The following is a 21,323-nucleotide window of genomic DNA, read 5'->3' on the forward strand; positions in this document are numbered from 1 at the left end:
TGAATAAATGCAAAGAACATGGTCACAGAACTTTTGTTAGTGATTGTAACTAGGGGTATTTTAGTTTCCCTTTGAAATATCTAGTGATTAATGAATCATCTAAAAAAAGCATTTATATTTTGAAATATTTTGAAAATACTTAAAGCTTAAATAACATTAATGAAAAGTAACTTGCTATCTAAAAAAAGAGAGAGGTATACTAAAATAATTGTCACATGAACTTCTCATGCTTGAATCTGGAATGAAAAAAATAATAATTTCCTTTCTTATACCATAATGGGACACAAACCAACAACATTTAAATTATAATGATATCTCACCTATCAGGAAAATGCTGCCTTTTTTACCTACATATTTATTTTTTTTTCATATTATTATGAAAGCTGATTTCAGTATGCTTTTAGAACACTTCGGTTGCAAAATTTTACATGATAAGCAACATACCTGATTATATTTCTCCTCAGAGTACTGTAATATGATTGTGTAAGATGTGGAACTGATCAGTATATCAATACAAACAACTACATGTAACATATTCACACAAAAGTTCACTAATGTAAAATAACTCACTTATATTATTTGAATATAAATCAACTATAAGTGTAAGCTGTAAAGCGACAAATTGAATATAACTTTAGGCAAAGACTAGATTCCTAATTCTTTTTAGCAATCACAATTCATAAATCTGAAACGCTTAAATCTCTCCTTGGGTGTTAATGATATTAGACAAATAGGTAAAATGAGTAGCTCTCATCCAAGTAAGTATCTTCAAAATGCCATTAGCAAATAATATTAGAAAAGTTTTCACATAGGATTTAAGCCTCCTTACTTGTCAGTATTGAAAGTGATATAATTAAACATGTTTGTAGCAAAGAAGATACTGTGTAGCTGGAACCACAAAAGAATTTAAAACATCATATACTAGGCCGCACACAGTGGCTCACACTTGTAATCCTAGCACTTTGGGAGACCAAGACAGGAATACTGCTTGAGGCCAGGAGTTCAAGACCAGCCTGAGCAACAGAGCAAGAGATCCTCTCTTAAAAAAAAAAAAAAAAAAAAAAAAAAAAAAAAAAAACCCAAAAAATTTAGCTGGGCATGGAGGCATGCATCTATAGTCCCAACTATTCAGGACGCTGAGGCAGGAGAATTACTTGAGCCCAGGAATCTGAGGTTACAATGAGCCATGATTAGGCCACCACTGTACTCCACCCTGGCTGACAGACCATGACCTTGTCTCTGAAAAAATTAAAAAATTAAAAATAATATATAAATAAATAAAACATCAAATACTGAGCTGTTAAGACAAAAACATAAGCACACCCACAATAACAATATTTTCAAAACCTTTAATTTAGAACTAATGAATAAAACAAGTAAAATATAAATGTGTGCAAGAATGTATCATTTAAAGCACCAGGAGAGTTATATAAATCCAAATACAGTTGTCCCTAATCTTACTATCCTCAGTGGATTGGTTCCAGGACTCTTCACAGATGCTCAAGTTCCTTATATAAAACTGTGTAGTACTATATATATAACCTACACACATCCTCCTATATAGTTTAAATTAACTCTACATTACTTATAACACTTAATAAAATGTAAAGGGTATAGAAATAGTTGTAATGTGTTATTTTTAAAATTTGTATTACTTTTTACTGTTGTATTATTATTGTTTTCTGAATATTTTCCATTTGTGGTTATAGAAGCTACAGATATGGAGAACCAACTGTACTTTAATTCTTCCCACCCTCAGCCTTAGGGAAAAAAAGAAGATAGTTCAAAATAGACACTTATATATAGGGCTTTTCTTCAACTCAATAACTGTAAAGCTGGTTTTTATTAGAATAAAAATTCATAAAATTATAAAAAGAGCCAATAATCACAGCTATAAAAAACAGAAATTTTTTAAATGACCTTTTCGACAATGAGTACCAATTACTCTATTGGGTATGGTCACAAAAATGACCTTTCATGTCCCAAGGTATACCTAGTAGACTATTTTAATACCCTAGGTTAAAAAGAAAAGTACTTTTCACTTACATTAACTCTAGATCACTTATTTTTCTATTTTTACCCAAATAAGTTCTTAAGAAAGCTTTTGACATTAAATTATAAACTAAAATAACTTTTATCAAGTCTAGTGATGAAGTTTAATCAACAATAAAAAATTCTATACCTGTAATAGGAAGAATTTTTTTACATTTATTATAATAATAATCAAAAACAAACTCAATGTCTATTTACACATTTCTAGTTAAGCAAATTATGGTACATTTATTCTGTGAAAAACTCTAGAACAATAACCAAAATAGGGTAAGTTTATACGTACTGGAATGAAACTATCTCCAAATCATACTGAGTAAATACAGCAAGAAAGAAAAGAGTAAATTGAGTAAGACAACATTTTTGTAAAAGCAAATCAAATCACATACATGTGAGTGTATACATATGTAAAGATGGAGAAACATCCTAGAAGAATTAACATCAAATTGGCAATAGTGGTTCCCTCTGGGGCAAATTGTTAGAATTTTGTTTCAGTAAGAATGTATTCCTCCATTACTTGTGAAAGAAAAATATCTAACATGAAATTCAGAGGGGGAAAAGAAAAGACTTTGACATTAAACCCTCAATTTGTTTTAAATGGTTAAGTTTATGTAGGCATGGAAAAAAGAATAGTTTTTAAAATAATTTTAAATTACATCAATTTTACTGTACATCATTGATACTGAGATTTATCATAATTTCTATTATTACTTCAATGTACCCAAAACTATTTAATTTATTTTAAAAAAGAAAAAAGGCATAATAGTATTTTTTCAAATTTATATCATGCCTTCATTTTTTTCCCATAAGACAGAGGGACCAGAGCAGAGACAAAAATGATAATCTAGCAATGAATTCTATAGTATTTTGTATTCAAACTTCTTTACCTGCTGATATTACATCATCAAATATTCTAAAAGTTTCTCAGATGCAGAGAGCAATGTCTAGCATTACTTTTGTAATCCACCGAGTACAATTTCAATGAATATTATTAGCCAATGGAAAGGAATTATAAACCAAATTAAGATTGTGCTATAAATCTATAATTTGTATATGTTTGTTGCACATATCTATGTGTGTAAAATTTTTACTAAATTTATCCAAAGTTTAAAAGAATAAACAATAGACTCTCAAACCTCTACCTTATATTCATCCACAATAATGCTGAGGGCTTCATGACCAGCTTTCCTCATGTCTTCCAATTCTTGTTTATGTTTTTCCTGAAAGAAAAAGGAAACTAAAACTATGATTTGTTATTTTGTTTTGTTTTCAAAAGAATAAAACCATTGACTTTTGCTTCCATGAATGATTAAGTGGATTGTGACACACCAACACTGCAGCTGAAAACAAAGAGAAAACGTATTAAAAAAAAAAATTCTGTTTAAAGCATTGGGAGACTGAGGCAATGAGGAATTAAAGGGAAACAGGAACTGAAATAGGAAAACCATGCTCAGAGGTAAAATAACACAGGTACTCCATGGTGCTTTCTCTTGGGGCATGTGGCAATTCTTGACCAGGACCAAGAGACAATTGTTACTGCAACAAGCCTTTATAGTTTGTATTAATTAACCTTGCCAGGTGTTTCTAATATATTCCAAAGTTTGAGAACCACTGGATTAAGGTGATTAGTCTATAACTCTCCCTGCCTAGGAAAGGAAAAGATGAACTATCTTTGGAGGATGTTAACATCCTACAAAGTCTTTTCAGTTTTTCAAATATAATGTCCAGCTTTCAATACAAAATTATCTGAGGTAACAAAAGACAAGACTGACCAAACACATATACACACACATACACACACACATACTCTCTCTCTTTGCAGAAAACAGAAGATAAAAGAAATAGGCCCATGAGTGATTCTGATATCAGTTATCAAAGAGTTTTAAATATGTACATAAAAGTTTTTAATATGTCAATAAAATAGAAGGGAAATGGAGAAAACGGATTAGATAGTTTCATCAGAGAACTGGAATCTCTGAAATAGAAATTTTGGATCCGAAAATATGTTTTAGTTATAACTCAATAGATGAGGTGAACAGATAAAAGACAGCAGAAAACAGGATTAGAGAAAGCAAAAGATAGTGGAAAAAGTACAGACTACAGCAAAAAGAGAAAAATATGATGAAAAATACCCAAAACAAAAAAGTTTAAAAAGACACACAGGACAGAATAAAAAGATCAAATTGACATGTAACAAAAGACTCTAAAAGATAATCTATAAGAAAGCAAAAATAAATAAATAAACAGGAGGAAAACCCTGAAACAAGTAGTAAGATTATAAAAAATACAGTGAAAATGAAAATACAAATAACATCAGGCTTAAATGCAGAATATTATATAAGCTACAAATATTTTTAAAAAGCCAGATGATATTACACAATATTATAGCAATAAATATGAAATTTCAGATAAAATTTTAAAACTACCAAAAAACTCCCACAATTTACCAAAAATGAAACAAGAATTATAAAATCTGAATAGTCCTATATATGTTAAAGAAACTGACTGTGCACTAACTAAAAAAACAAACACACACACACACACATACACACACACACACTAAAACTTCTGACCAAGGAATCTCTAAGCCCAGATGGCTTAACCGGTAAATTTTAACAAACATTAAATAAAGAAGTAACAGAAATCTTCCACGAACTCTTACAGAGAATAGGAAAGAGGAACACTTGCCAGCATATTTAATTAGGTCAATATATCTCTTATACTAAAATCTGCAAAGTTATTTAGAAGAAAATAAAATTATGACTAAACGACTTTTACGAATATAGAAACTAAAATCCTAAACAGAATATTAGCCAATTAAAATCTAGCAACATATAAAGAATACAATCAACCAAATGGGATTTATTACAGGAATGATAGGTTGGTCAGAGTGATGAACCACAAAAACCTACAAAATCCTCCACACGCTCCCTTTCTTCTGCCATTTGCTTGCTGCGTGTCAACACCTAAAATGACAACAGAAGCCACGTGCTGCAACTTGTGCCACCCTTGCTAGCCTAGGATTCTGAATGACTGTAAGGAATGACTGCACCATCACTTGAAATCTGAGAGAAAATTAAACTTCAGCTATATTGAGGGTAAAAAGTAATGCTAATAATTCCTGTCTCTTTACTGCTACCATTTGCTCTTGGGTCAACTCCATTTATTATACCTTACTGATTCAACAGGTTTTATTTAATTATTAACATCCAATTCCTCTTTCTGGTACAGACCTTTATCTTGTCTTACCACAGCTACATCACTATTTCCCAAAACTGCCTAATCATAAAGAACCAACAGGGGCAGATGATACATACACAGATTTTTTGTTAGTATGATTATCAATCTATGGTTCATGGCAGCCATATTTTTAAATACATATTTGTATTTTTGTAAGATGTTTTAGTTAAAGCTAGATAACATATTAGCTAAATCCAATTACCTAATTAAGAAAATTCAGGCATTATACTGTACTATAAACAAGCAAGCAAATCATCACTATGAACTTATCACTTTCTGGAACACCTATTCATGTCAGGCTGTTTCACAAACGGTATGGTGACTATTTCATGTAAGAGTCCAGGGAGGACAAAAGTACCAATCCATATGCTAAATATTAGCATAGCATTTTTTTACTGTTATTCAAGACTCTTAAAAGTACATAGAAATAGAAATTCAGACATTTTATGTTTATATCATAGTGGATCATCTTATGCAATTCTTGGGATGCATACATTCCACCTTGAGGGCCAGTGATATACACTAGTGTTACCCAGAGGGTACTTTATAAAACAGAAAAGGTTATATAAAATAGGCTACCATGATCAAAGAAATTGTGGAAATTAACGTATATTCACGTATTAAAACCTTGTATACCCATAATATGCTGAAATAAAAAAAAATGTGATTTGAATTCAAAACAAAAACAAAAAAACTCTGACAAACCCAGAAGTAAAGAAATCTGTTAAACTTTAATAAAACCAGCATTTCTCAAACTTATCTGATCGATTTCTTTTTTTTTTCTTTGACAATACCTATTACTACCTAACCTCTTTAGAATGAGCAAAACTAGCCAAAAAGTTAAAAAAGCTTTTTAAATTATAGTTAGTGTAAAGCAAAGCACATTAACCTAGATCTATAAAGTGAAACTGGGGATATTCTTCTTTGGCCTAATTAATTACATATTAAAGATGAATATGCATCATATTTCAATTATGAAGTGTGATCACCTAATATTTATACTCTAAACAATGACAAGAATCATTAAAAAGTATTATGTGCTATTAAAAGGAGCATGTGGAATATAATGAATTAATGTAAGAAGTCTTTCCTTTGAATCTTTTTATTGATCAAAATGTTCAATGACATTATCTTTTATTACAATTGAAAGTAGATACTTTACCATGGCTGTATCTTTTGCCTTGAAAGAATAGCATTTTAGTGCTGTGCATAGTAATGTAGAACATACCAGCTACAGACAAATGTTAGTTGGATTATGCTAAAATTTTTATGATTGACATAATAGATTTCTAAAGTCATTTTAATTATAACTAAAATTTTGACTGTTATATTCACTTGATAAAATTAAAACAAATTTTTGCTGTAAAGATACTCAGTAATATTCACCATAATTCAAGGAAGAAAATGTAGATACTTCAAGTGACATGAAATTTACATTTACTATTAACCTAAAATTTTCCAAGATGTCATTATTTTTTACCAAATTTTCTCAGTAAAGATTAAATTTAAATAATTACTACATATCAGATTGTGCTATGCACTTATGAAAAGTTGACAAAAATATGAAAGTTATCATTATTCTGGTAGCACAGAATATTGAGTAATCTATATGTAATGATTTTGTTAATAAAGACTAAAAAATTAAGTATTATTACTGATGCTACTAGTCCACATTTGCTACTGCTACTGACACTTTTCAATAATGAACTGAACACCACGAGAAAAGATCAGCAAGAAAATACAAGACTTGAACAACACTTTATAAACCAAATAGGAGAAACAAACATCTATAGAACTACTCCCGCAAAACAACAAAATATACATTCTTCTCAAGTAGACATGAAATACTCTCTAGGATAGACTACAGGTAAGTCTACAAAACAAGTCTAAATAAATGTTAAAATACTGAAATCATACAAAGTATTTTTTTCAACCACAATGGAATGAAATATGAAATAATTAACAGTAGGAAATTGGAAAATTCACAAATATTGTATGTGGAAATTAAACAACAGAATCCTAAAACCAATGAGTCAAAAAAAAAAATCACAAGGGAAATTAAACACCGATATTTAAAAAATAAGAAAAAGCTCTAATCAATAACCTAGGCTTTCAACTTAAGAAACTAGAAAAACAACAAACTAAACTCAAAGAAAGCATAAGGAAGGATATAACAAAGATTAGAATGAAAAGCAATAAAGAATTTGTTTAAATGGAGAAAATCACAAAGACCAAAAGTTGGTTATTTTAAAAAATAAAAAATATTGTTAACCTTTTATCTAGACTGACCAAAAAATAAAAGAGGGAAGACTCACGTATTAAAATCAGAAATGAAGGAAAGGAATTACTATAGACATTAAGAAAGTAAAAAGGATTAAAAGATACTATGAACACTTGTATGCCAAGAAATTAGATAATCAGGTTGCAATGAAAAATTTCCTAGAAATACATAAACTCCTAAAGCTACCTCAAGAAGAAATAGAAAATCCAAATAGACATATAACAAGTAAAGAGATTGAATCAGCACAGTACACAAAGAAAATTCCAGAACCAATGGCTTTACTGATGAATTCTAACAGGAAAGATTAAGCTCAATTCTTCTGAGACTTCCAAAAAAATAGACAATAGGAGATAATGTCATAACTACTGCTACAAGGCCAGTATTACATTGAAACCAAAGGCAGACGAGGTCAAGACAAGGAAAGTATAAACTGAATTCTGCCTTATGAATAAAGATGCAAAAATTCTCAATAAAATGGTAGCAGATACTCCAGCAGCATGTTAAAAGGATTATTCATCAGGACAAAGTAGAATTTATCCCAAGAATACAACAGTGGTTGAATACAACAGTGGTTAAACATATGGAAATCAATCCATTTAATATCCATATTAATATAATGAAGGATAAAACTTCACTAATAACCAGAACCATCACAATACACAGAAAAATAATGTGACAAAATCAAACATACTTTCATGATAACAATACATAAGAAATTAGGAACATAAAGGAACATCTTCAACCTGATAGAGGACATCTGTTAAAAAACCACACCTAGTATCATACTATTGACAAAAGACTGAAAACTTTTCCCTTAGAATCAGAAAAAAAGACAAAGATGTCCATGCTTGCTGCATTTATTTAACATTGCAAGTTCTAGCAATGGCATTAGGCAAGAAAAATAAATAAAAGTATCCTGATTAGAAATGAAGAAGTAAAATTATCCTTATATGAAGAAAACAATCTTATATGTAGAAAACTTACAGAACCCATTAAAAATTAGATCTAATAAACAAATTGAGCAAAGTTGTAGAATACAAAGGTTAGCACACAAAAATCAGTTATATTTCAAAAGACTTGCCATAACCAATTCAAAAATGAAATAAGATATTCCATTTACAATAGCATCAAAAAGAATGAAATACTTAATAAATTTAACCAAAGAAATACAAAACTTTAACACTAAAAATTATAAAACATTATAGAAACTAAATGTAAAGACAACCCATGTATGTGGGTCAGATAACTTAATAATGTGAATCTGTCAATCATCCCAAATTATTCTACAGATTAAATGTAAATCCTATCAAAATTCCCGTGCCTTTTTTACAGAAATAGCCAAGCTGATCCTAAAAATTTGTATGGCATTACAAGGGATTATGAATAGCCCAAACAATCTTGAAAAGGAAGAGCAAAGTTAGAAGAATCACACTTTCTAATTTCAAAATGTAGTACAAAGATGCAGTAATCAAAACAGTGTGGTATTGTTATCAAGGTAGAGAGATAGTTCAACAGAATGCAAATGGGACTCCAAAAGTAAACTTGTACATCCATGGTCAATTGATTTTTTACAAACATGACAAGGCAATTCAATAGCAAAAGAATCATCTTATAAACAAATGAAAGTGAGAAAATTAAATGAACATGTAAGTGAATTAATTTGAAACCCTAACTCTCGGCATGTATAAAAATTAACTGAAATGGATCTGAATACTTGAAGGTAAGAGCTAAAACTACAAAACTCTTGAAGGAAAATAGACACATTTCTGATAAAGGTTTCGTATCTGAAATATATAAAGAACTCACATAATTCAGCAACAAAAGATAAACAACCTAATTTTATCTTATTTTTTTTTTTTGAGACAGTGTCTTACTCTGTCACCCAGGCTAGAATGTAATGGTGTCATTTAGAGCTCACTGTAGCCCAAACTCCTGGGCTCAAATGACCCTCCTGTCTCAGCCTCCTAAGTAGCTGGAACTACATGTGTATACCACTGTGCCTAGCTAATTTTTCATAGAGAGCGGTTCTCACCATGTTATCCAGGCTGGTCTTGAGCTCCTGGGTTCAAGCAATTCTCCCTCCTCCCCCTACCAAAGTGCTGGGATTACAGGCGTGAATCACCCTTTCCCAGCAGCTAATTTTAAAATAGCCAAAGGACTTAAATAGACATTGCTGGTGGGAATGTAAAATGCTACAGCCGATCTGCATAACAGTTTGGCAGTTCTTTAAGAAACTAAACATAGAGTTACCCAATGACAAAGCAATCTCACTCCTAGTTATGTACCCAAGTGAACTGAAAACATACATTCATGCAAGAATTTGTACATAACTGTTCATATCAGCATTATTAATAATAGACAAAAGCAGAAATAAATCAAATGTTCATCAACCAATGAATGGATTTAAAATATGCAGTATAGTCATATAACGTAATGTTATTCATCCACAAAAGGAATGAAATACTGATACACGCTACAACATGGATAAACCTTGAAAATATTATCCTAAGTAAGCAAGGCCAACCACAAAAGGCCACATATTGCATAATTCCATTTTATATGAAATGCCCAAAATAGGCAAATCTAGAGACAGAAAGTAGATTAATGATTGCCAGCTGCTGGGGCAATGGAGGAATAGAGAGTAACTACTTTGTTCACACAAGGTTTCTTCATGTCTGGCATTAGATATTAGTGATGGATGAATAAGAAACAATATTGTGAATAAACTAAAGATTACTAAATTGCATACTTTAAATGGTTTAAATAAAATGGTACATTTTTGTTTTGTGAATTTTATCTCAATCAAAAAAATTGGTACAGGAAAGAAATAGTATGTGTATGTAAGTCTAATTTCCAAACTCAATGGCCTTCCTAGCTCTTTGATTTTGTTCATGATTTTTTTATTTTTTTCATTTGGATCAGAAAATGCTAGTTTTGCTAATTTATGTTTTTGAATTCATTAAGGTGTCAGAGAAATTACTCAGAAAGAAATCTTAGGAAGAACATTCTCTAAGTTTTTCAATGTTCATAACCATTTGCCTGTAGCATTAAACTATAAAGCTACTGACTGAAAATAAGTTAAAAATAAGTCCTGATTCACACATTCTTTCCTTGATTATCTGAATTATATCACATTATTAACTTTTGTTATAAAGTATGTTTTTTAACATACTTTATGATATACATATACTACATTTTATTAATCCAATCATGTATTGATGGGGACTGGGGTTGTTTATACATCTTCGCAACTGTGAATCGTGCTGCTATGCACATCCAAGTGCAGATATCTTTTTTATAAAATGTCTTTTTTTCCCTTTGGGTAAATACCCAATAGTGGAATTGCTGGATCAAATGGTAGTTCTACTTTGAGTTCTTTGAGGTATCTCCATATTAATTTCCACAGAGATTGTACTAGTTTCCAGTCCCACGAGCAGTGTAAGAATGTTCTCATCTCTCTGCATCCATGCCAACATTTGTTTTGGGACTTTTTGATAAAAGCCATTCTTACTGGAGTTAAGAGATATGTCATTGTGGTTCTGATTTGCATTTCCTTAGAGATGTGAGTGAGATTACTGGAATTGATAAACAAATTCAAGCAAAGTCTCAGGTTACAAAATCAACGTACACAAATCAGTAGCATTAGTATACTCCAACAATAGTCAAACTGAGACTCAATACCAAATCAAAGACTCAGTATCTTTCACGATAGCACCAAAGAAAATAAAATATCTAGGAATATATTTTAACCAAGGAAGTGAAAGACCTCCACAGGGAGAACTATGAAACACTGAGGAAGGAAATAGCAAAGGACATCAACAGATGGAAAACCATACCATGTTCATGGGGTGGCAGAATCAAAGTTGTTAAAATGTCTGTATCACCTAAAGTGATCTACAGATTCAATGCAATCCCTATTAAAATACCAACATCATTTTTTGCAGCTCTAGAAAAAAATAATTCTACACTTTGTATGGAACCAGGAAGATCCCATATAGCAAAAGAAACCTTAAGCAAAAAGAACAAATTGGGAGGCATAAGTTTACCAGACTTTAAGCTTTACTATAAGGCTATAGTAACCAAAACAGCATTATACAGGCACAAGAACAGACTCATAGATCCATGGAACAGAATTGAGAACCCAGATATAAAACCATCTGTGTATAGCCATCTGATCTTTGACAAGGCAAACAAGAACATACACTGGGGAAAAGAATTCTTATTCAATAAATGGTGCTGGGAAACTTGTATAGTCACATGTAGAACACAAACAGGATCCGCACCTCTCAACTCTCACAAAAAAATCAACTCATGATGGATAACAGACTTAAACCTAAGGCATGAAACCATAAGAATTCTAGAAGAAAATGTTGGAAAAACTCTTATAGAAATGGGGCTAAGCAAAAAATTTATGAAGACCCCAAAAGCAATCACGGCAACAACAAAAATAAATAATGGGACCTGATCAACTTAAAAGCTTCTGCACAAAGGAAATTATCATCACAGCAAATAGACAACCTATAGACTGGGAGAAAACATTCACATGTTATACATCCAATAAAGGGCTGATAACCAGAATCTATAGAGAACTCAGGTAAACAGGCAAGAAAAAAAAAATCAAACAACCTGATATTATTAAACAGTGGGCAAAGAATAGAAATTTTTCAAAAGAAGACAGACTAATGGCCAACAAACTTATGAAAAATGTCCCAACTTATAAATGTAGGATTTCCCTGGGAATCAGACCTCTTCTGTAACCTTTTCAACTTCTAATTAATCTTAATTCTATTATCTTAAATACTATCTCTATATAACTCTTTAATATCTCCAACCTTGCCATGGCTGATGACCAAATTTATGTATTAAATTTCCTATTAACATATTTACATAGATATCTAAAAGGAATCTCAAAGTTAACAAGTTTAATGTCAAAAATCTTGATTTTCTTCTAGCAATCTTTCAGGTGCTCAGACAAAAAAAAATATTGAAATCGTCTTTAATTTCTCTCTTTTTTTCCCCTTATAATATGCAAACCTTCAAGAGATCTTGTTGACTAGATCTTCATTTTTATTTAAGAAATTCTTAAATTATACGACTATGTGCCAGACACTGTTGTAAACCCTTTACAAACATTCATTCATTTAATTTATTTAAACCTATTATACCCATCCATGACCCAGAGTGCTCATCAACATCTCTACTTCTACATCTATAGTACATAGTACAATCATTTCTCACCAGGACCACTACAATAATATCTTCGTGGCTGGGATTCTACCTTTTCTCTAATAAAGCAGCCAGAACAATCCTTTTAAAACTTAAGGGCAATCATGAAGAGTATAAGAAGTAATTTCTAAGATAGCACTGCTGGGTTCATAGCACCTAAAATAATGCCTGGCATATTGGGTGGTCACAAGTATCTGTTGAATAATTAAATAGCATGTGTCTGCCCCAAATTCCCACACTGATTCCATATTTCTGCAAATAAAATCCAAAATCCTTCCCATGGCCCAAAACCTATACCATTCTCTTCCTAACTCCCTCCATCTGCTGTCACTGGTTTTCTTCAGTCTTGCTCTAAAGCTATTGCACTTGCTATGTGCTGTGATTCAAATGCTATGCTCCCTACATATTGCATACTCAATTCCTCTGGATCATCTCACCATAGATAACTTCCCTTACCGTCCTTATATATATATAAATAGTACACAACCATCACTATCCACTAATCATGTTTTTATTTGGCACCTATCACTACCAAATGTTTTGCATTTGTTATTCATTGGCTGTGTCCCCTGCAGCCCTATTATATTGGGAGAGATAATGATAGTACACTCTAACACTCAGATACTTAGGAAAATAAGGATAAAAAGGTACCAAAGAGGTTTCCAAGTTTGATAGTAACTTCAACTTGAGAAGGTGAAGTTTTGCTTGATATTGAATATATGTATCTCAAATGGTGCCTTATATAGAATGTCAGCTCAATCAATAAGAACTGAATAAAGAAGAGATAAGATGGGCAGGATTTGAAGGCCAAATATATGTGAGAAATGAGAACAGTGTTTCCTTCTTCATCAAGGAGAGAGAGAACTATTTAACATCAAAATAAAAACGTAAAGAATGTTATTTAGAACCTGGTGTTGAAAAGGGAGGCTACTTTACAGGTTCACACGGATATTTTCTTGAATGAATGAATGACACTATGATCAATGTTCTTTTTTTAACACAAGCTAAGGATATAAATTAAGAAACATTTTTGGGCATGTTTCTCCATCAGTTAAGTGAGGAAGTTGGAATAATTTATTTCCAAGATAACTTTACAGTTGCTTAATGCTATTCTACAACACAATATGCGACAACTAGATCACCCAACCCCCCCCATTACTTACTTTGAAGTTACTGATGGCATTCATATTATAACATAGCAGACTAGTTACCAGAAGAAAAACATAGAAATAACCAAGTAGTCACACAGGGCCTGAAATTTTATTTTAAGCATATAGAGCCATAACTCTACACTCCATCTTAAAAGCATCCAAAACCAAATTTGACCATAATGATAGCTTTCTTCTAAAATGTCAAACCTTAAAGCATCACTAGAAAGGAGAAAGACTCAGGAAAATGTCCTTATCTTAAATAAAACTACAGAATTTTCTGAATAAAAAGAGACTTCTCAAAGGTAAACTATTACAATGTATTCGTTTTATATATAAGGATACTGAGGCCCAGAGATGTGAAGAAATTCGTTCAAAGTCACTGAGTTCAATAAGGGCAGGATATAGCCTAAATCTAATCTCCCAATAGCCATCCCAATGTTTACTTTAAGCTACTCTGTCAAAAATTTAACTATTTAAATGTTCCCAATCCTTCAACAGGTTTCTTTTCTGTATAAAACATAATAATATACAGATTCACATATCATATGCCATACACGCTGATAAAACTAACACATCATTAGTAATGCTTGATAAAACAGTCATTCATCAGTTCATTACTGCCAACCAGAAATTTTAGTCGACAAAAATGATGAAAGATGTTTTTCAAAGGTTAGCAGAAGCACATTCCAACCAATCCTCCACAACCCATAACCAGTCCAATCCCAATTCCTTGCTGCCAAAATGATTAAATATACCTAAGTCTCATACCCTCAATATGCCTGGACATGACTGGTTTTCAAAATATACTTGTTGAATAGATACACATGTAAACAGGAACGACACAATCAGCACATATAGGTGCTTTCAAGAAAAATGAGAAATTAGCAAAAAAATTTTGATAGAACCGTCAAGCTATGGCACAAACTGATAAACATTTCTCACATTCTGTTTTTGTTGGCTGTTATCAAGTCAAGTAGAACCCATACTAATCACCTCTAATAAATTAATCCATGCATAGCAACAGGATCTTCAGCCACATAGATAGTTAAAAGCCAACATGTGATTGATGTGTTTGGAATGAATTATTACTGTGCTTTAAGAAAAGAGAGAGAGAGAGAGAGAGAGAGAGAGAGAGAGAGAGAGAGAGAGAGAGAGAGAGAGAGAGAGAGAGAGAGAGAGAGAGAGAAACACCAATCAACCATTATTCCACCTGTGAGAAAGCCACTGCTTCTCACTTTTCAAATGCTTTGGCCAAGAGCCAGTCTATAATTAACCCACCAGAACATAATTAGCAAATATCATATGAATGAGAAAGGTTTTCCAATACAGGCTTCATCACCATTTTCTCTGTAGCCACAAGATTACATCCCTTTCACAACAACTAATCAACCCTATTGGAGAAGGCAGGCATAAACACCTCCAGATATTCCAAAAGGAAATCTGTGGGTCAAAAAATCAAAATAAAGATAGTGGGGAATAACATTCAACCAATACGCTAAAAAATTCTGACTGAGTTTTTAGTGTGTCAGTTGTACTCTTTTTCTGCTGGAATGTAATATAGCTTACCCCGTGTAAAAAATTCACATTTAATGTTTTTTTAAAAAGTTCCAAAATTCATAGCTAGCAAACCTGTCCCCAGTGTCCTGATTTATTTTTCCTGTTGCTTTTGCTTACTTCTCCATTGAGTACTTAATGAATTTTATGCATGCTTACCTATACTGACTTCTACTGAATAGGAAACCACCAAAATTATTTTTTAGCAATTTAATGAACAGATTATTTCAGTGTGACAGCCATGTTTAATCCATGATTGAAATTCCAGTTAATCTGAAAAGGGTACTTTGGAGCTGTCCAATATGAATCAGAGGTGGTAATAGAAAAAGGTCTCATATTACCACATTGATTTTATGTTTGTCTCATTTCAATTTCTACAGTTTAAAAATAATTACTGTTTTCATTTTTTTTTATCTTAAAGTGAAATTTAAAAGTGGCATGTAATTAGGATACTCTTAGATTTGCTGAAAGCATCTTTGAATTTGCATAAAAGAATTTGTGATAAAGTTAATATATCCAGGTGCTCACCAAAGAAACATGTAGTAACTAAAATTAAGATTTTTGTAACTGCTCCGTTTTCACTCAATAATCGTAAGAGAGACTGTCTAAGTGTTGGAGCAGTTCTATGATTTGAGTCTATAACATGTAATAACTGCATTCAGTACCCTAGTTTTATGTTAAACTGTTAGGATTTCCTTGATAAAAGTTATTCCCCTTGCCTCTTCAGCCCCTCTGTATTTCTCTTAATGACCTCTGGATCCTGAGCTCCTTTTACAGTCTGGAAAAGGTATTACAGTCACACCATGTACTGATGATAAAAGCCTCTGGTAGAAATAAAAAGTTGTCCTCATAAAAAAAATATATATATATTCTGACTGAGAAATGGTGTAAAATTCTCCCCTACCAAAATCTGAAGAATCCAATACACCAAAGTGGCCTAAATATAAATGTCAGGGTAGTACAAATGTATACACTGTCAAAAATGAAGAAAAACACCAAAACAACACTTACTTTCTCTCCATGACCCCACCATTTAACAGCTTCAATAAGCCTGGTTGGTTTCCTAAAAGGAGACGTAATCTTTGCAACAAAAGTATGTTTTACCAGCATGACACACATTATACAACAGGAAATCTCTCCCATTGAATAAAGGTTTAATCGCTACCTTTCCGTTCCACATCATTTCTCAGTCTTTCTATACACGAGGTAACACATAACAACACATGACAGAACCCATTAAAATCTTCCCCAGTCAGTCTCACAGACTAATTCCATTATTTTAGTCAAATATAAAATGGTAGGAAAAATAACACAAACATGTAAGAATCATTCTAAGGGTATAAAGTAGTATTACAAATGGAAATAAAGTATCTTTGCCATAGTCATCTGTCCCCCGTATTGAAACAGATGCCCTTAGTAAGACTTTAAGCTTAGGATATCCAAAAATCTCAAAAGACGAATTTTAATCTTTGGCCTTAATCCCATTAATGGCTGCCCTAACACAATGCATGAATTTCATCAGCATGCAGAATCCAAAACCATCAGCTTTGCTGAATACCTACAATCAAAAGCAGGATAAAGAAGCAAACTCCTCCGGAAATTTTCCTAACAGATACAATGGTGAAGGTTTGCAAAGAACCCCACATTTGCTCATACCAGCACAGAATTAATTTTTCTCTATATTAACTTACAAAACCCAGATACGACAATTTCACATCCATGTCTAAGCCAAAACTTTAAGGAAAGGAGTTAGTAGTTAGCAAATGAGGAATGAATAAACAGGTAACACCGAATTCATCCATCTGAAGATGAAAACAACTGCTCAAGTGAAGTTCATAAGACATGACATGTTTACAACAGTACCGTGATTGTTGCCATTGTCATTTCTCCATAAAGAACAAAGGCCAAATCCTGCACCACCTGAGAAATGTAGCCTCTTGCAAAACCTTGGCTGAGATCCTGGGTAATTTGTTGATTGGGTTGGCTCTGTTCCTACTGCTACTTCAGTGTCACCTTATTAATTGCTCCAATAGAAAACAAAGAAATTCCACTCTACCAGATTCAGAAGATTATGATTTTCTTCAGCTTTGTTAAGATCTTTAAAGGCAAGGTGACTTCAGCAACTCAAACCAAGCGAGGGGGGAAAAAAGAAATGGAAGGGAGAAAGGAGGAAGAAAAAGATGAAGGAAAAGAGGGAAATATAGGAGAAAAAAGAAGGGTAAGGGAGGATTGAAGGAGAAAAAGGAGGAAGGGAAGAAAGGACAAAGTTTGAAATTTTAAGAACAGCTGTGCTGACTTGTGTCAGGACAATTACAATAAATTCTCCCTAATTTTGTGGTTTCAGGTGCTGGCATCAGAGTAATAAAGAGCAATTCCCAGCCACCTAATGTTAAAGAAAAGGCCTATATCTTATTTATGTAATAAATCTAGAAACATTATCCTAATAAATAAGAATCTAAGCCACTCTGTAATTCTTATAATGTTTTGTGACTTTTCCCATTTCAAGCCTATTCTCCAAAGGTTGATTATATTTTAACTTCAGTAACAGAAAGGGATTTTCTAATAACACAGCTTCTCAAAATATTTTACTTTGATCAAGAAAAGAAAACTGGTTTAATAAAAATCACTTTTTTATAGTAGTGATCGTTTGTCTGTATACAGTGTTTCTGTCCATGGTATTATTATTTCCCTTCACATATTTAAATACACTAAAATTCATCTTTAGTGCTTTGCAGTGGGTTGAACTGTGACACTCCCAAAAGGTATATCCAAATCCTAATCCCTGGTAGTAGTGAATGTAGTCTTATTTAAAAATAAGGTCTTTGTATGGCCGGGCGGGGTGGCTCACGCCTGTAATCCTAGCACTCTGGGAGGCCGAGGTGGGCGGATTGCTCGAGGTCAGAAGTTCAAAACCAGCCTGAGCAAGACCCCGTCTCTACTAAATATAGAAAGAAATTAATTGGACAACTAAAAATATATATACAAAAAATTAGCCGGGCATGGCGGCGCATGCCTGTAGTCCCAGCTACTTGGGAGGCTGAGGCAGGAGGATCGCCTGAGCCCAGGAGTTTGAGGTTGCTGTGAGCTAGGCTGATGCCACGGCACTCACTCTAGCCTGGGCAACAAAGTGTGACTCTGTCTCAAAAAAAAAAAAAAATAATAAGGTCTTTGTAAACATAATTAAGAATCATAAGATGCGATCATCCTGGATTTAACATGGGTCCAAAGTACAATTATTGGTGTCCTTACAAGAGAAAGAGGAGAAAGATTCAAGACATAAAGATATAGGGTAGAAAGGCAGGTAAAGACAGAGGTAAAGGACAGAGTTAGACTTCCACAAACCAAAGAGCATCGGGTACTAGCAGAAGCTGGAAGGGGAAAGGACACATTCTCTGCTAGAATCTTTGGAGTGCATCCCTGCCAAAAGGTTGATTTTAAAACTTAGACCTCTATAAGATAAAGTTCTGTTTTTTTAAGCCACTGAGTGTGTGTAATCTGTTATAGAGGCCCTAGAAACTAATACAGGCATACGTCGTTTTATTGCACTTCACTTTATTGTGTTCCAGAGATAATGAATTTTTTACAAATCAAAGGTTTGTGGCAACCCTGTGTCAAGCTGGTTTATCTGTGTCTATTTTTCCAACAGCATGAGCTCACTTTGTATCTCTGTGTCACACTTTGGTTATTCTCACAATATTTCTGTTTCATTATTAATCTGCCTGTTACAGTGATCAGTAATCCTTGACGGTATTATTGTTTTGGGGCGCCATGAACCACACCCATATAAGACAGCAAACTTAATCAATAAATGTCTAATGTGTTCTGACTGAATGATCAGCCATTCCTCCCTCTCCTTCTTTCTCCTCAAACCTTCCTATTCCTTGAGACACAACAATATTGAAATTAGGTGACATAGTAAAACTAAAAGAGCCTCCAAGTGTTCAAGTGACAAAGTCACATGGCTTCCACTTTAAATCAAAAACTAGAAATAATTAAGCTTAGCAATGAAGGCATGTGGAAAGTCTAGACAGCCCAAAAGCTAGGCCTCTTCTGTGCAACAGCCAAGCTGTGAATGCAAAGGAAAAATTCTTGAAGGAAATTGAAAGCGCTACTCCAGTGAACAAATGAATGATAGGAAAGAGAAACGGCCTTATTGCTAATATGGTGAAAGTTTTAGTGCTCTGGATAGAAGACTGAATCAATCACAACATTCTCTAAAGACAAACCCCAACTCAGAACAACGCCCTAAGTCTTCAATTCAATTAAGGCCAAGAGAGGTGAGAAAGCTGCAGAAGAAAAGTTAGAAGGTAACAGAGGTAGGTTCGTATCATTGAAGGAAAGAAGCCATTTCCATAAGATAAAAGTACCAGGTGAAGCAGCAAGCTCTGATGTAGAAGCTGCAAATTATCTAGAAGATCTAGCTAAGATAATTGATGAAGGTAGCTACACTAAACAACAGATTTTCAATGTAGACCAAATAGCCTTCTTTTGGAGGAAGATACCATTTAGGGCTTTCCTAGCTAGAGAGAAGTCAATACATAAAGGAACTAGAAAAAGGTCTGAAACCACTTTAAATGTTTGTTACAGGAAATTTGTTAAATAAATGATAGCATACTCATTCAATAGGTTATGAAGAAGCATCTCTTACAATATTATACTGATATAGAATAAGTGATGCTTTTAAGTGAAAGAGCACATGATACCTTTTGTATTAAAGAAGGAGAGAAATGAACATATATGTACGTGAATACACACATACAGACACATACATATATGCACAGTATATTTGTATGCATATATCTAAAATATATTTGGAAGGATATATAAGAAACTGCTAACATTGGCTGACACCAGGAAAGCAAATTAGGCAACAGATATTGTGGGAGGGAGACTTAATATCATATAACCTTTTGTATTTTTTCACATTTTGAACTATGTGACTATATTGCCATTTCAAAAACAATTAACCTTTAAAATAATAAAGCACAAAGTTTCTACCTTAGAAACATAACTCAATGAAATAAATGTCTAATGATTAAATTTCTAACATGAAGACTGAGGGATAAAGGTTGACATTTGGAGAGAGGAAGCGATAATCCCAGCTTCCCTCAATTCAAGCGTAGGCAGATGCCTTCTCTGTCTATTGGCATCTGGCTGACATTAGGCAATGGATATAAACAATCAATGTTTAGTAAATAATTACTGAGAAGGAAAACAGTGGAAGGCTCAGGGGCCTAGAAGAAAGATCTCTTTTAAATGCCAATAGCTAAGCTTGAATTTCCTTATCTGTAAAAAAGAATAATAATATTATAGGGTTACTGTAAAAATTAAATAAATAATGCATGCAAAGTAGATAGCATAGTGCCTTGCACATAGTAACCAATCAGTAAATATTAGTTTTCCTCATCATCTTCCTTTCACTTTTGATGAAAATTGGGAGGATACTAAGACAAAGATTTTAAGTTTCTGTCTCAGAGTGAAGACTATACATACTGATCAAGTTTGACACTGAATATGGATAAGCATGTTATACATATAAAAAGAAATCTTTTTCAAATGAGAGAAAAAAATATTCATAGAAATGAGGAGCAATCCCATGCTATAAGGAAATTTCTTCGACTCTCTATGTGTGACCGAAAAGATGATGTTTCTTCTAATACATATTTGTTGGAGTTTAATAATTCTGAAAAGGAAACAGAAAGAAAACCAGGCAAATATATCCCCTGGTGCAAAAGTCATCAAAATTTACTGGTTCCTTATCAAAATAGTCAAGTAATGATTAGTATGTGGTTCTACTAACTCCAAATCAGCTATATAAACTT

The 21,323-nt window shown here is 32.7% G+C and overlaps 1 protein-coding gene across 7 annotated transcripts in view; it reads right to left on the minus strand.

Annotated features, from left to right (window-relative positions):
* The window catches only part of CCDC91 (coiled-coil domain containing 91), a 307,926-nt gene that overhangs the window by 157,122 nt on the left and 129,481 nt on the right, over window positions 1-21,323 (minus strand). For all 7 annotated transcript variants that reach the window (XM_020283061.2, XM_020283065.2, XM_076007534.1 and 4 more), the window contains one exon: window positions 3,192-3,269. In XM_020283061.2, the coding sequence (XP_020138650.1) occupies window positions 3,192-3,269 (78 nt within the window). The remainder of the gene's footprint in view (window positions 1-3,191; window positions 3,270-21,323) is intronic.

Source organism: Microcebus murinus, chromosome 10 (genome assembly GCF_040939455.1).
Source record: "Microcebus murinus isolate Inina chromosome 10, M.murinus_Inina_mat1.0, whole genome shotgun sequence".
NCBI classification, from domain to species: domain Eukaryota; kingdom Metazoa; phylum Chordata; class Mammalia; order Primates; family Cheirogaleidae; genus Microcebus; species Microcebus murinus.